Source organism: Aquarana catesbeiana, linkage group LG03, assembly GCF_042186555.1.
Source record: "Aquarana catesbeiana isolate 2022-GZ linkage group LG03, ASM4218655v1, whole genome shotgun sequence".
Taxonomy (NCBI): domain Eukaryota; kingdom Metazoa; phylum Chordata; class Amphibia; order Anura; family Ranidae; genus Aquarana; species Aquarana catesbeiana.
Window position 1 is genome coordinate 472,555,449 of NC_133326.1, and position 16,482 is coordinate 472,571,930.

Here is a 16,482-nt window from a genome sequence, read left to right on the forward strand (position 1 = left end):
AGGTGCACTGCACTCTAGATTGAGGGCACACTGACTGCGCCGCGATCACGACTCACGCGCGGGACTGACATCATGATGGCTTAGCTATTCAAATCTCGGACGCCCACAAACCCAAAAGGAAGACCAGGTGAAGATGGAAGTCCAGGCAGCAGTGACAGCATGCTGCTGAAGGGATCCATTTCATAGCCAAGTCTGTCATGCGGTGCATACCAGCACATTATGCTATCACCTTGCAGGTTGGCAGGTACTTTTCTTAAACAAAACAAGCCCCTTTATTAAAGAAAATCATTATGTAGAATCTACTGTATGTATATATTGCTGCCTACACATACGTTATGCTCCATATTTGGACATCAGTGCCTGATGTACATTGAATAGGCCTGTTTGTTACTTTATATTGTTGATTTTTCTTTTTGTGTGTTTTTTTTTAATGTTGTACCATTTCCTTGTGCTATCACACAATCTGTACTGTTATTTGGAGAGAAATTGTATTTACATTTTGATAATAAATTTAGGATAGATCATATTTGGTGTTTTTATTGTTATTAATGTAAATGTAAGTAGTCTAAGATTTGTAACATACTGTACATATCTAACATCTACTAACCAATTATTTGTATCTCCTTATATATTGTGTATTTTGTTTAAACTAGATATACAACTATTTGTTAAAAAAATAAGAAAAAACGTCATCAATTCCTGAACAAGGAGTAACAATGGAGCAATACTGAAACTTTAGGTTGCCATTTTAATTAGACCCTACTCTACACACTGACTTGCTAGCAGCTAACCGTCTTGGACTCTCCATCTGACACTAATCACTGTTGCTCTACCTGTGTGTTAGTGCCCTAAGCATACAGTGAGGAAAAAAGTATTGTATCCCCTGCTGATTTTGTACGTTTGCCCACTGATAAAAATGATCAGTCTATAATTTTAATGGTAAGTATGGTAGGTATGTTTTAGCAGTGAGAAACAGAACAAAAATATCTAGAAAAGCGCATTTCAAAAAAGTTATAAATTGATTTGCATTTTAATGAGTGAAATAAGTATCTGACCCCTTGGCAAAACATGACTTAGTACTCGGTGGCAAAACCCTTGTGGCAATCACAGAGGTCAGACATTTCTTGTAGTTGGCCACCAGGTGTGCACACATCTCAGAAGGCATTTTGTCCCACTCCTCTTTGCACATGCTCTCCAAGTTAAGGTTTGGAGGACGACGTTTGGCAACTCGTACCCTCAGCTCCCTCCACATATTTTCTATGGGATTAAGGTCTGGAGACTGGCTAAGCCACTCCAGGACCTTAAAGTGTTCATTAATAAAAAACAAATATGGATCCTGTTCTCTTAAAGCATGTTTTACAGTACAGTGCTTCTGCTGTGTAATTTGGCCTCATGTATCACCTAAAAAACATGGCTGATCCTGCCATATATTATGGCTGCTAAACCCTGACACCGTGATCAGTTTACGTGTCTCCGTCATGCACAGCTCTGCTCTCCTGTGTCCTCCTCCCCCCTCCCCGCCTGTCAGCTCTGTCCACTCCACAATCCTACCCTCCTGGTGCAATCAAATCCATAATATAAGCATGCCATCCCCTCTGTTTTATAACGCTGTGTTCCCCCATAATCGAATAAAAAGATGCCGACTATACAGTATATCAGAGCATCTCCTGACAGTCATGCGACTCCTCGGACCTCTCTCCTCCCCTCCTGACGTCAGCCGCAGTGTCCGCCCCGCCCACTATAGCGGTCAGCTGGGCAGAGGAGAGAGCAGAGGAGTCACATAGGAGCACTGGGAGCTGCTCTGACATACGGCATAATGGGCATTTTTTTTATATACAGCCCAGGGGCACATAGCATTATATAACAGAGGATGGAATGATCATAATATAGTGGGTTAACAACTACTTTAACCACTTAACCGCGATATAGCCAAATGATGGCTACTTAACTCTGGGAGGACGTACTATGACGTCCTCCCAGAATTGCACTCCTGCGCGCACCCGGGAATATCCATGACCGCCGGGCCCAATGACGGCGTCATCACTTGTAAACATAACCGGAGCTTGTCCGGTTCGGCTCCTCCTCTCTCCTTTCGCCGATCGGTACAGTATGTGAGGAGAGGGGAAGAGCCGGGTACAGCAGCGATGTGGGTCTGGATCTGAAGTTCCAACAGCGCTGATCTGTGCCCAGCCATGGATCATTCAACCATCAATGCTCCACTCATGTCTCATCCATGCTCCATCCTTGTATCCATCCATCCATTTTTCATGCGTGCTCCATGTCTCATCCATCCATCCATTTTTCATGCGTGCTTCATCCATGTCTCATCCATCCATCCTCCATACATGCTCCATCCATGTCTCATTCATCCATCCATGCTCCAACCATGTCTCATCCATCCATGCTCCATGTGTCCTCCATCCATGGCTCATCCGTCCATCCATGCTCCATGGCACATGCATCCTCCATGTGTGCTCCATGCATGCTGCATGCGCGCGCTATCCATCCATCCCCATTGATCCATGGCTCACCCATCTATCCAGTCTCCATTCAAGGCTCATCCCTCCATCCATGCTCATCCATCTCCATCCATGGCTCATTCATGATCATCCGTGCCTAATCAGTGATCATCCCTGCCACATCAGTGGTCATCCGTGCCACACAAAAGTGTAATAGGTAGTCAAATTAGATTCGAAATATATGTCCCTGATGGTGCTCCCTGCATGTTGGGCCTCTCTGTGTGGCCAGGCTGTGGAAAAGTCTCACACGTGGTATCCCCATACTCAGGAGTAGCAGAATGTATTTTGGGGTGTCATTTTTGCTATGTACATGCTATGTGTTAGAAATATCTTATAAATGGACAACTTTGTGTAAAAAAAAAAAAAATACGTTTTGTACCGTCCTGGCTTGTTAGGGCTGATAGGTCAGGGCATGATAGGCCGTCAGTACATCAGGTGTGATCAATTTTCAATGACTAGCACCATAGCTTGTAGACTCTAACTTTCACACAGACCAAATAATTTACACAGATTTGGGTTATATTTACCAAAGATATGTAGCAGTATACATTTTGGGCAATGTTTAAGAAGAAAAATTACTAATGTGCTAAATTTTATAACGGAAACGAAGAAAAATGCATCTTTTTTAACCAAATTTTCAGTCTTTTTTCATTTATAACGCAAAAAATAAAAAACCCAGAGGTGATCAAATACCACCAAAAGAAAGCTCTATTTGTGTGAAAAAAAAGGACAAAAATTTTATATGGGTACAGTGTTGCATGACTGATAAATTGTTATTCAAAATGTGACCACTGAAAGCTGAAAATTGGTCTGGTTAGGAAAGGGGTTCAAGTGCCCAGTGGGCATGTGGTTAATGTGCTTCTTCTTGAGGCACTCCTTTGTTGCCTTGGGCGTGTGTTTTGGGTCATTGTCATGCTAAAATACCCATCCACGACCCTTTTTCAATGCCCTGGCTGGGAGAGGAAGGTTCTCACCCAAGATTTGATGGTACATGACGCCGTCCATCTTCTCTTTGATACGGTGAAGTTGTCATGTCCCCTTAGCAGAAAATCACTCCCAAAGCATAATGTTTCCACCTCCATGTTTGACGTTGGGGATGGTGGTCTAGGGGTCATAGGCAACATTCCTGATCCAAAACACGGCGAGTTGTTGATGGCAAAGCGCTCAATTTTGGTCTCATCTGACAACACTTTCACTCAGTTGTCCTCTGAATAATAAAAATCATTCATTAGCAAACTTCAGACGAGCCAGTACATGTGGTTTCTTGAGCAGGGGGGCCTTGCAGGCGCTGCAGGATTTCAGTCACTTACGGTATAGTGTGTTACCAATTGTTTTCTTGGCGACTATGGTCCCAGCTGCCTTAAGATCATTGAGAAGATTCTTCCGTGCAGTTCTGGGCTGATTCCTCACCGTTCTCATGATCATTGAAACGTCATGAGGTGAGACCTTGCATGGAGGCCAAGGGAGATCAACAGTTATTTTGTGTTCCTTGCATATGAGAATAATCACACCAACTGTTGTCACCCTCTCACCAAGCTGCTAGGCGTTGGTCTTGTAGCCCAATCCAGCCTTGTGTAGCTCTACAATCTTGTCCCTGACATCCTTGGACAGCTCTTTGGTCTTGGCCATGGTGGAGAGATTGGGATCTGATTGATTCAGATTCACAAGCTGAGATTAGGAGCACTCCCTTTAAGGCATGATTCACACCTATGCAGGTTGAAGTTTGCATATTTCAATACATGCTTTTCATCCATTGAAGTCCCTGGCCCTCTCTACAAAATGCACAGATGTGAACTACATCCATAGGAAACCATGTTAAACGAACCACATGCGCGATCACTTTTTAAACGTCTGTATACAGAATCTTTTTCACTTGCAAGCAATCTTCTGTTTTATCTTGATTTTAGGCTAGAGACTCGTTGGAGTTCATAAATAGCACTGTAACTTGTTTTACTCCATTAAACCCTTTGAAGAGACAATATTGCACTATCTGGAGTATTATTTTTTTTTTTTGCATGATTTGCACTTTTACTGAACACTTGGGATACTTGCCGTGACTGACCATCTGAGACACAGAGGTTCCTGATAAGAGACACCATGGAGGATCTGGGAAGCCCAGGTGATCTGGAGTTCCATGGTGGGGATCTGTGATCCAATTCTCCAATTCGCGTTTTTTGACCTCCCTGAGTAAGGGGGGGGGGGGGGGGGTCGCTGGTGATCCGGTAAGCCTTCCATCTTACTAGAGGTGACAGGTCTCACGAGGTCAAGCATTTGTATCAAGTCACATCATTTATATGAAGATTGTTCAGTCACTTTTATGGACTTTTTAAATCTTTTCACCGTATCATTGCACCTTATTTTAGAATTTTTTTTATATGGATATCTGATCTTGTTCATATAGTGATTGCTATATGCTAATCTATTAATTGGCACATGGTTTATATAGTGATTGATATATGTTAATTTTATATATACCACTTTAACACTTTTTTTGCACATTTTCACTTTATAGATATTGCAAATACTCATACACAATTTGTGGCACAAGCACTGCACTTTACTTTTTTCTTATGTTAATTGAACCATAGTGTGTTTCTGCAAAACTGAAAACACACTAAAAATGCATAGGTGTGAACCAGGCCTCAGAGGGTGCTCCTAATCTCAGCTCATTACCTATATAGAAGACACCTGGGAGCCAGAAATCTTGCCGATTGATAGGGGATCAAATACTTATTTCACTCATTAAAATGCAAATCAATTTATAACTTTTTGGAAATGTGTTTATCTGGGTATTTTTGTTGTTATTCTGTCTCTTACTGTTAAAATAAACTTACCAGTAAAATTATAGACCAATCATTTGTCAGTGGGCAAACGTACAAATTCAGCAGGGAATCAAATACTTTTTTCCATCACTGTAAGTAGTCCATGAACTCAGATACCTACAGTAAGTTGTGTATGTAGGCACACCAACCAGTTTTGTTTCCTTTTACATCTTAAAGTGGAATTAAGCCCTCCTATCCTTTAGAACCAATTAAACTGCCATCTTAGCCTCAGGTCTGCAGTTGCCATGGTACTGCACATGAAATCAGCTATGACAGCATCTATTTGATGGCTTGACAGTTTAGTTGAGAGCGCAAGCAACTGGGACAGTTATTCACTGCATGCCTTCAATGTAACAGTTTTGGAAAACCGTTAAATTAATGGGTTGAATTCCTCATTAATATTCCCTTGTTTTTTCACACTGATGTGTGGTACAGCATGGATGACTCTCTGCTATGTTACCAGTACAGCAGATCAAAAACCGGGCTACAGGTACGTTGCGACATGAGGACTTCCAATACATCAACATATATGGAAAGGGGGGACTGGCATTGTAGAACCAGTATTCCAACTGACATACACATGACCTAGTATCCAAACTCATTTCCTTGGTCTACTCCCAAATCAAGAGACTGCCCTTTCCATCCACACATACTTATATTGCCAGATGGGAGGATTGCCTAAAAATGATACAAAAAAAAAAAAAAAACACTAAGCATGGTCCACTATCCCATCCTACTCCAATAATGTTACTTCATTGGACTCCGCTTACAAGGCACTTACCAGATATCTGGTACCTCCAAGATTGTCCCATGTTTCCCGAACATTCAGGCCTATGTTTCAGAGGATGCCAGGCTCCTGGTGATGTCCTCCATATATGACGGAGCTGCCCAACGTTAAACTGCTTATGGTCTTAAGTTTTTCCCTACTTCATATGTTTTTGGGGATCCGCCTTTCTAGAGACCCCTGGCTAGCATTATTGCATTTCAAACCTCCTGGTATTACTAAGACAGTTCAAATGTATTTAGTTTGTCCTTTTAGCTTCTAAAATGACCATAGCCAGACATGGAAAAAACAATTCACCCACTGCTCTAAAGTTGAATCCCAAATGGATAGTATATTTGTGAATGGACAGTTATACAGCATCTTCGCTAATAACCAAGCCAAATTTTGCAAAATCTGGGACCCCTGGATCGCATACCGACATCCAAATCTAGCTGTCTAATCCGGGCCCTTGTTATTCCAGTCATCAATAATATACAATACTCCCCACATCGTGCCACCCCACCCCTCCCTACATCTCCTTTCTTTTTCATATCTTCCCTCTCCTCCCCCTCACCATCTTTCCACTCCATCTCATCTTGCTTTTTTTTCCCCTCTTCTTTTTTGTTTATTTCTCCTAGCCATTTCTAACTTCATCTGCTAGTCACAAATATGCCTTAACTTTGACTGGTCCTCCCTGTTGAGTGCCAGATAGATGCCTTTCTCTGATTCTATGTTTGAAAATGTTTTGAATGATGACAGGACACTGTTAAGGATGGATATTCTATCGTTTACTGTACTCAGGCGCTATGAACTGACACATCTGTCTAATGTACTGTCCTTAAACCTTGAAAAATTCAATAAACACATTGAAACATAACGTCACCTGAAATTGCATAAAAGTTTCCAAGTACCAGTCCTGCCTGTCAAGGTGAAATGAAAAACACTGCAGATATAGCTAGCTATACAGTGTATAGCCCGACATAATGGAGATTCAGGTAGGAATCCTCAGCAGTTCCTAGATGACAGCCTAAGAGCTATTTGCATTGAAAATGTGACATCTATAAAAGTCAAGTAAAAGATGATTTTCATTATATCTTCTATGTGCTCCCTTGTCACTCTCAGTATTCTACTGATACTCCAAGTCAGATAAAAATCACACCTGTGTCAGTTTTATTCAACTTCCACATTGGATAAATAAAGCTGGCAGACAAATTTCCTCCTCCAGCGTCAATGTGATTGCTTCCTACCTTGCATCATAGTCATTTCGGATGAGTAGGAGATGCTGCAGGATAGAGAGGAACAGCTGTTCTGCGGAGGAGTCTTTCACTGTGTTCATAAGAATCTGGAAGACTTCTTGAATATCGGTAAAACCAATGTTAAGGGAAAAAGCAAGCCAAGTAATAGATTCCATTTGTTATCTCAGCATTCATCAAAAAAAACTGTCTGGGGGGGAAACATAGAACACCATTTTTGAATTCTCATTCTGAAAATACTAGTGGTCTAGCTGCGATACTCCTCTTCTTGCTTCAATACTTTGCGTCACTAGCCCCTAACAAGTACTGTATACAGATGATGCCTTTTGACTTTTCTAATATACAGACTTGTTCCAGGTAAGCAACTCCAGTACTGAAGCAGACAGTCAGGAAAGCTAGCATTTCTAGAAGGGGTTCAGCCACAGCAGGTTCAATATTTTTGTTCAAAAACTTTAATTGCAAGAACAAAACTAAAACCATCATCCCATAAGGGTTACTAATCTGTCAGAGCACTAGTTTCCCATCTGCTCTGGCACTGAACAGATGAGGGCGTCGACAGCTGTGCTTGAAAATGGCTGAACTGGGCACCAATTATGTCTACTGGCACATTTATTCAAGGGAATTGTTACCATTCATTTTGTGATGTGAACTGTAAAGTAACAGATGGATTGCTTGTTGGGGATAGACCCATTAAACACTCAACATATCAAGCCACCATGCATGCAGACTGTTCATTCAAGTGAACACCTAACCAATGATGAATGAGAAAGAAAGAGGTGCAGGTACACTATATGGTCAAAGGTTAGTGGACATTCCTCCAAACTACTGAGTTCAGGTGTTTCCAGTGAATGGCGCTGTTATTGCTACAGTATACAAAGACATTTTAGACAAATGTGCAATTCCAACCTTGTGGCAACAGTTTGGGAAAGGCCCTCCTTTGTTCCAGCATGACTGTGCCCCTATGTACGAGTTCAGCTTTATACATATGGCTTGACAAGTGTGGTGCGGAGGAATTTGAGTGGCTGAACAGACCTCTAATCTAAAAACCCACTGCACAATTTGGGGGTGAATTGGAATGTCGACAAGGAGCCAGAACTTCAAATACAAATACCTGACCTCACAATCTTTTTTGTTTGTTTGTTAGGTCAAAATGCAACACACTCTTAAATCTTATGAAAATCTTTCCCAGAATGGTGAAGACAAAATGGATTCAACTCCATATTACTATCCATGATTTTGGAGAGCGGTTTCCAAAAATGATATACAAGTGTGATGGTAAGAATGGTCAAAATTTTGGTATTCGTGTTGAAAGTAGAACTATAGGCAACCCTTTTATTATTTCATTTTGGATAGAGTAATGGTGGGTTATAACCTCTGTCAATTTTTTTTCTTGATATCTGTGTCCCATTGCAGAGATTTTCCTTCACTTCCTGTCCCATAGCCAAAACAGGAAGTAACATCAAATCCCTGCAAATTAAGGGAATTCCTTGGGGAGTCACAGGCCACCAGAACTAGTGTCCCTATTGGAAGATCTCCCCACTATTGCTTTTCTGGGGACAACCCAAAATGTGTGACTTTCTTTTGCTTTCAACGATAATGGTAAACAGGGCAAATTGAGAGGGTAAATTTCTTTAAAGGCAAGGTTTCTTTTTTTTCTTTTTTAAATAACAAACATGTTATACTTACCTGCTCTGAGCAGCCGTTTGGTACAGAGCAGCCTAAATCCTCCCTCTTCTCTGGTCCACTACCGACGGTCTTGGCCCCTCCCTCCTGCCAGGTGCCCCCAGAGTAAATGACTTGCTGTGGGGGCACCAGAGCATGCTCGCTCCCAAGCTGCTGCTCTGCATGTCCATTCACACACAGAGCAGCTGCTTGGTCCTACCCCCGCTCTCTTCTCATGTGCTCACTGACTGACAGCAGCGGGAACCAATGGAGGGAGAGTCCCAAGAGAGCGGAGGATCTCGTGCACATCGCTGAATCGCAATGGGGGTCAGATAAGTATTAGGGGGCTGCTGCACACAGAAGCTTTTTTTACCTTTTCTGCATAGAATGCAAAAAAAAAACCTTGAGCATTTAGAATCTCTTTAGACTGGGGCACAGACAGCAATACAAACTGAAACGTGTTCTAGTCCCTCTTCACTATCCAAAACTAAAAAAAAATGTTTTGCCTTTAGTTATAATTTGAAGTCACCTACACATACTTTCTTTCTACAACTGCATAAAGGACAAATCTAGATGTGTAACATACAGTAATCTATGAACCAGAAAATGTTATCTAGGTATGTACTGCCACTCTGTGGTAAATGGTGCAAGCTGAACTGTGAAAGACACTAGACCTTAGATCTTACCTAAATGGCTCCCCATTAGTTAATACCCCTATAATCAACGTATTGTAAATGTTATAGTTCTGTTTTAACATTATTAAAACACAGATCCAATGAGTGTGCCATAGCGAATATACTACAGTATTTCTTCCACTTGATCCAACTGTGTTGGATAAATTTAAAATACTTGTTTTACATTAGCGATTTTGTGTGATGATAAAGCTGTCTATATATGCTTGATTTAATAAAGACCTGAATGAACATCATTTGTTCATGCTTATTTAGTATTTTCTTTGCCAATCTGTTCTGTTGTATTTGTGCGCTCGTTGTTTCTTCTAAATAAATATATATATTTTTTTTTTAATGGTGCAAGTTATGCAAAAGCAAAGTCTGAAAAAGTTCTGTGTTTCATGCACATATCCAGTTATCTAAAGTTGCAAATTAAACGATATATTTACCCCAAAATATTTCTGAAGAGTCTGGAAGGCTGAATCAGCCCATGGCTTGTTACATGTTTTGAATAATCCACAGTAAAGTCCTCCTACCATATTTCCTATGCAATTCCTGTCCACCTGGGAGCTCTGAGCATTCTGCAAGATTGTTGGCTACTTTAGCATCTTTGGCTGGATTCTCCATAATGTAAAAATAGATCAATATGTGAAGCAGTACGACCTCTTAATGGCTTCAGCAGGTGTGCAGACCCAGAATGCAAGCCGGGACATCTGACCGATAAAAGCATTGCGTTGATTGATCTTTAGATAAACTAATACTGGGAAAATATGGAACAAGGACTTTTTTCACACCAAAATCTCCAACTGACATTGTACTAGCCTGAATCCCCAGTGATCAACTCATCAGGAGAACATTCACATAATAAAAGGCATGCCAGTGGTCAGAAAGGATGAAAAAAAGAACTCTGTATCACTGAATTATAGGAGTCAAAAGATTACTATACTATGCAACAGCACTCAGTGGTAAAGGTCTTAAAAGGATAAGTTCATATTGGTATGCACCAGCCCTGCAGCTGTGCATAGTAGCCAATCCGCTTCTAACGTCTGTCCGTCTTGTTCAATTAAGCTTTGACAAAAAAACCTGGAAGCGGATTGGTTTTATGCTTGCACTCTGCAGTTTTAATAAATCAACCCAGAAATTTCTGTGAATGTGAAAACTACAAGTGTCAGCTTGTAGTTCTCAATGAATTACCAGTGCACTGTTGAATGCTCTAGTAGTTCATTGAGCCTTCCTGTCAGAATGTAACTGCCTGCGCGTATCGGAGGTATGGGCAGACAGCTACACAGATCTGCCAATTGTGGGTGCAATGCTTTACAGGCTCATAAAAAAAAATAAATAAATAAATAAATGCATATTTTTTATACCTGCAAAAAAATGTACATTATATTTTTGTAAAGGTCAACTTATACTTTAAAAGATGAAAAAAAAATCACCTAAACAAAGTCTCTCGTTAACATTCCCAAAAGACCCCTGTCCCTGGTGGAGATATAACCTTCCCTTATCGTTGACTGGAGGATTGTATCACTGTTCTCTTTAGTTTTTAAAACGGCATCCTAAGCTTTTGAATGTATGGCAAAAGGATATTCCATCTCCACTTTAATGTCATCTAAACGCCCACGCAAGTCGTCAGCATCATATTCAGAGTGCTCCATGAATACACCAAGCTGTAACTTCAGTTCATCATTCTCTATAGTTTCCAGTTCCTTAACAAAATATAAATAAAAAAATGCGTGATTAGTAGTCAGATAAAGCTTTCGCACATCACATTTCCACAAGAAACATAAAACTCACAAATATTTGTTAGATTTTATATTCAATGACATTCAGGACAATACAAAGCCAACAAGGGTAACATGTTCAATGGGTTCTATCAGTTCATGATCACAGCAGGAAGGGCAACAGTAGAGCCCCACTCACACTGGTGGCTGTTTAGCATGTAGATATGGGAGACCCAGCAGGGGTTCCCGGTGATGAACTGTGGAAGGAAGCACCACTGAAAGCAATGGGAAGCGGACAGCTCTATAGGATTATAATGGAAAATATCATCCAAATATAAAATTTAGATTATATTTGCACTGCACAAGACAACAAACCGAGTTCTTCTATAAAACTAGCACCTGTTGCCAGTAGAAGGTAAACATCTCAGAAACCCAACAAATTCAAACCTGGCATACACAATAGTTTTGAAGAAACTGTTTAAAAAACCTATCAGAATTTTTTTTCGCTTCCTGTCTTAGAGATGCAAGAAGCACAAGGAAATCTCAAAATGAGAGGAATTGGAGTCTTAGTCACTAGAGCACTAGTCCGCATCTGCATTAGGGACTCAGACCACACTTGGCGTTATTCAAAACTAAAAATAATAATGTTTTGCCTTTACATACACTAAAGTCAAGTAAAACCCCACATTAAAGTTACCAGTAGATCCAGAGATATAGGCAGCTAAAAACTGTATGCAAATCCCAAATTTTCCTATACTGAAAAGGTCAACCTAATGGTTAGTGAGGCCAATAATCACAGGGGGTCAAGGTCAACAATTGCTGCAAATGTGTAAAACTTCAGCTGCTTTTAGCTCCACACCAACCGACAATTTTGATATGTGGGTGTCACTGAGGGTATTTCTTCCTCATTCACTTGATCGTTTTGAATTGACCAAGCTTATGTCATGATTAGATTATGTTGGACTTCAGCTGTGCAGAGGATTGTGTGAAGAGAACAAGGATAGATTTCAGTTACTAGCTGCATTTTAAAACATTCAATATACATTACTGAACTAAATTATGTGATTTCATATTTGCATGCAGTGTCACTTGAACTGTGGCCACTCTATACAGAAGCATGAACCAGAATTATAAAGCAGGAACCAAGAGCTAAAAGTACTGAAGTTTGCCTAAAGAAGCAAGGTGGTTAGTAGACCTGTTTTCAATATACACAAGACACATGTAAACAATCTGTAAAAAATGTACCATTACTATTTAAAATGCCATATCCAATATACTAAGAAAACCATGAAAGCATTTTCATACCTTTAACAAGTTACTGAGTCCTGAACGCATCAATTCACTGCGTATGTGGACACGAAAATCCAGCTCATCACCTTGGATGATCATGGCGTTGATTAGCAGCATACAGCTCACCTAGGGAATAAAACAAAAGGGCATCTGATGGATGGATTTTTATTTTTTTTTAATCCCTTAAATTTTTTTTTCTTACTTGTAACCACTTTTTAAGTCTATAGGATAAATACATGTTTTAAGAAATGTGAGGTTTTGATTGCACAGCATGCAGGAACAACTAACTAATAAAATCCAGAGGTAAGCGGAACTTGCCTTTGAAGGAACACTCAAATTTTTAGTTTAACCAAAACAACAAGGAAGAGAGAAACTTTAAAAAATCAAAAACAATCCTAATACTATGTAAAAAGGGTACAACTACACCCTTAAAGTTAAACAAAAAACAAAACCTCTCCAAAGAAGAAAAGCAATATTTGAGCAAAATAAAGCCTGTTTCCAGCCCTCATTTACATGCAAGCCTTTTTCTGCTCATTTCCCTACACCTGACCACACCCAACAGTATATGGGTCTTTTTGAGCATATTCAGATGTGTTGGGCCCCACAGACCGCCTGTAAATGTGCATTTTATACCTGAAGAACTCCTGTTATCCTAAAGAACTGCTATCCTCCCCTTGCCCAGCCCAGGAAACAAACGCTGAAGCTTGAGAGACATGCAAAAATGCCTGTAATAACCCTGTAAAGTGCCTGTGTAATTGCAGGTTTAGATGGGAGCAGCAACCCTTGCCATGGTCATTGGCTGGAAATAGGGAATGTTTCCTCATTGCTACCCCTGTCTTTTACAATTTGAGACCACTATAAAAAAATATAAGCAGCTAAATTAGACTGTCAATAGAAGGCTCAACGATTTGCAGACATGACAAACTTTCAGGTGATGCAGCCAGAGGAGATAAATGACACACAGGTAGCTGCTAACCTGGGATGAGAACACCTGCACTCATGACAAAGTAATTAACCCGATAGAAGCTTCTCAATCAGTCCTCAATCAGTCTTCCCCCACTGATGATGATGAAATCTATGCGGTCTTCTCACATTGATAGGCTGCTCTGCCTGCCTTTGGAGACAGACTGTGCGTGACAACTAAATAAACCTTACTTCATAAAGATCTCAGTTTCTGGTACAGTCAGCAGAGCAAATTAAGGTTTGCAGTGGGGATGAGAAAAACAACGTGTGTGTAAACACCATGTTACATTTATTATTTAATGCAACAAATGTTTCCTTTTGCATGTGGGCAAGACATGTAAATCTATAGTTTGGTGGTGGGGGGGGGGGGGGGGGGTTGGCTTTATGGGACAGATGGAGCTGATCTACTGAAAGAACAACCTGGACAACTTTAGGGCCTCTGCTATGAGCTCCCAGTGGCCCTTTAAGTAGGTCATAAAGCTGGGAGGCAGAAGTAGTATCCCGATCATGTGACTACTGTGATTGGACTCACATTATCAGGATCCTGTCTCACAGACCTCTGATCACAGAGACAGACTGTCAGTCACAGCTTGGTCAGTGTGCATGGAACGCGCAGTGAGCACATTCTCAACACACAACCTCAGATCCCCAAAGATGCATATGTGCAATGGATGGGTATTGGGCATTGAGGCCCATGCATATATGTGTTACGGTGCCAGGAAGAGGTTAAAGAAAACATTAACTTAAAAAAATGTATTTTTGCTGCCATAAACCCAGTCGTTCATTTTCTGGGTTGAATGACAGAAGGAGCTTTCTAAACCCAGGCTGGCATTGGCACACCCCCTGGGGGTACGAAATCAATGCAGCCTGGGTTCATTCTGCTATTGCATTAAACAGTGCTCACGTGTCATTATGCCAGTGTCCTTCAGTGCAGCAGTAATGACCACCCACAACCACCGCAGGAGAAGTGAAAGAACTTATGACAGCCAGAAGACCCTTGGGGGGGGGGGGGGGGGGGCATGTGTGTGCTTCACAGGTTTCCCTTTCACTTTAATACTTCCTGGGGACCACTGACTGTCCTGTGTTTGAAAGAAATGAACAATCAGTGGATAGTATTCAAACCCACCTCTACAGGCATGAATTACCCTCGCGCCACACTGTCACACAAATTTCCACTGAAAGGGGAAAGGGAAGCATAGTGTACCTAAGAAAAGTGCTGGAGTCTTCTGGGGGATGGCAGGGGGAATGAAACAACACTTTTTAATGCCTGCGCTTTCCTACAAATCATGGTTTGTAAAACTATTTCAGGAATCCTAACGCTTTAAAGAGAAACTTTGTTCCAAACATCTTTTTCCAATCCTGTACTTTTATTTTACTAATATAAAAACCATTTAAACACTATCTCCACTTACAGAACCACAGGCAAGATTTCTATTTTCAAGTGTGGTATTAAGCAATGAAGATAAAACCAAAAAGGAAGAGGCAATAATACCTTGAGTGCTACAGGTGTTCCGCTTTTAAGCCCCTCCAGAAGAGGTTTAAATCGTTCCATCTCATCCGCCTCTGCTCTTTCTGTGAGTGCTTCAAGGACACGTTCATGTCTAAAAGCAGAGCAATCATTATCAGAAAAATAAAGTAAAAACAGTCGACAAGAGCCACAGTATTAAAAGTTCAAAGAGCAATGAGACATGAAGCAAAAACACAGCAGCTAGTATATTATTTTAACCACTTGCCACCCAGGCCAATTCTGACATTTCTCCCCTACATGTAAAAATCATAATTTTTTTGCTAGAAAATTACATAGAACCTCCAAAACATGTTATGTTTTTTTTTTTTAGCAAAGACCCTAGAGAACAGAAAGGCGGTTGTTGCAACTTTTTATCTCGCACGGTATTTGTGCAGCAATTTTTCGAATGCGTTTTTTTTGGGAAAAAAACGGTTTAAAAAAAAAAAAAAAAAAAAACAGTAAAGTTAATGAACACATTTTTACATAATGTGAAATATAAAGTTACGCCGAGTAAATAGATACCCAACATGTCACGCTTCAAAACTGCACATGCTTGTGGAATGGCGCCAAACTTTGAAAATCCCCATAGGTGACGCTTTAAAAAAAGTTTACTGGTTACATGTTTTGAGTTACAGAAGAGGTCTAGGGCTAGAATTATTGCTCTCACTCTAACGTTTGCGGCAATACCTCACGTGTGGTTTGAACACTGTTTTCATATGTGGGAGGGACTTACGTATGCGTTCACTTCTGTGTGCGAGCACACGGGGACAGGGGCGCTTTAAATATTTAAATTATTTTTTATTGTTAATTTTTTTTTTTGACACTTAAAAAACAAAAAAAATTTTTTTTTGATCACTTTTATTCCTATTCCAAGGAATGTAAACATCCCTTGTAATAGGAATATGGCATGATCGGTCCTCTTTACAGTGAGATGTGGGGTCAATAAGACCCCACATCTCACCTCTAGGCTGGGAAGCCTAAAATAAAAAAAAAAAGCGCTCTCGGATTCCCAGCCGAGGCAGCGCCATTTGTTTGAATGTCATGTTATGGCATCACGCCCGGCCTCCGAACGATCATAGAGACTCCGGCGTGAATCTGGTGAGTTGGTAGAAGCACTGTAGGGCGGCGGGAGGGGGGCGTCCCCTCTCCCCGCCCGTAAGAATGATCAAGCGGTGGACCAACCGCTATGATCGTTCTTATGGTATAGGGAATCACTGGCTGAAAAAAGCCGATATCTGAATGATGCCTGTAGCTGCAGGCATCATTCATATATACCCGCGCAAAGTCAAGGATGTCATATGACGGCCGGCG

The 16,482-nt window shown here is 40.8% G+C and overlaps 1 protein-coding gene across 2 annotated transcripts in view; it reads right to left on the reverse strand.

Annotated features, from left to right (window-relative positions):
* LOC141132489 (protein diaphanous homolog 1-like) overlaps positions 1-16,482 on the reverse strand; it is a 281,186-nt gene that overhangs the window by 113,581 nt on the left and 151,123 nt on the right. For both annotated transcript variants that reach the window (XM_073620954.1, XM_073620953.1), the window contains 4 exons: positions 15,157-15,265; positions 12,717-12,827; positions 11,278-11,396; positions 7,352-7,468 (listed from right to left, as the gene is read on the reverse strand). In XM_073620954.1, the coding sequence (XP_073477055.1) occupies positions 7,352-7,468; positions 11,278-11,396; positions 12,717-12,827; positions 15,157-15,265 (456 nt within the window). The remainder of the gene's footprint in view (positions 1-7,351; positions 7,469-11,277; positions 11,397-12,716; positions 12,828-15,156; positions 15,266-16,482) is intronic.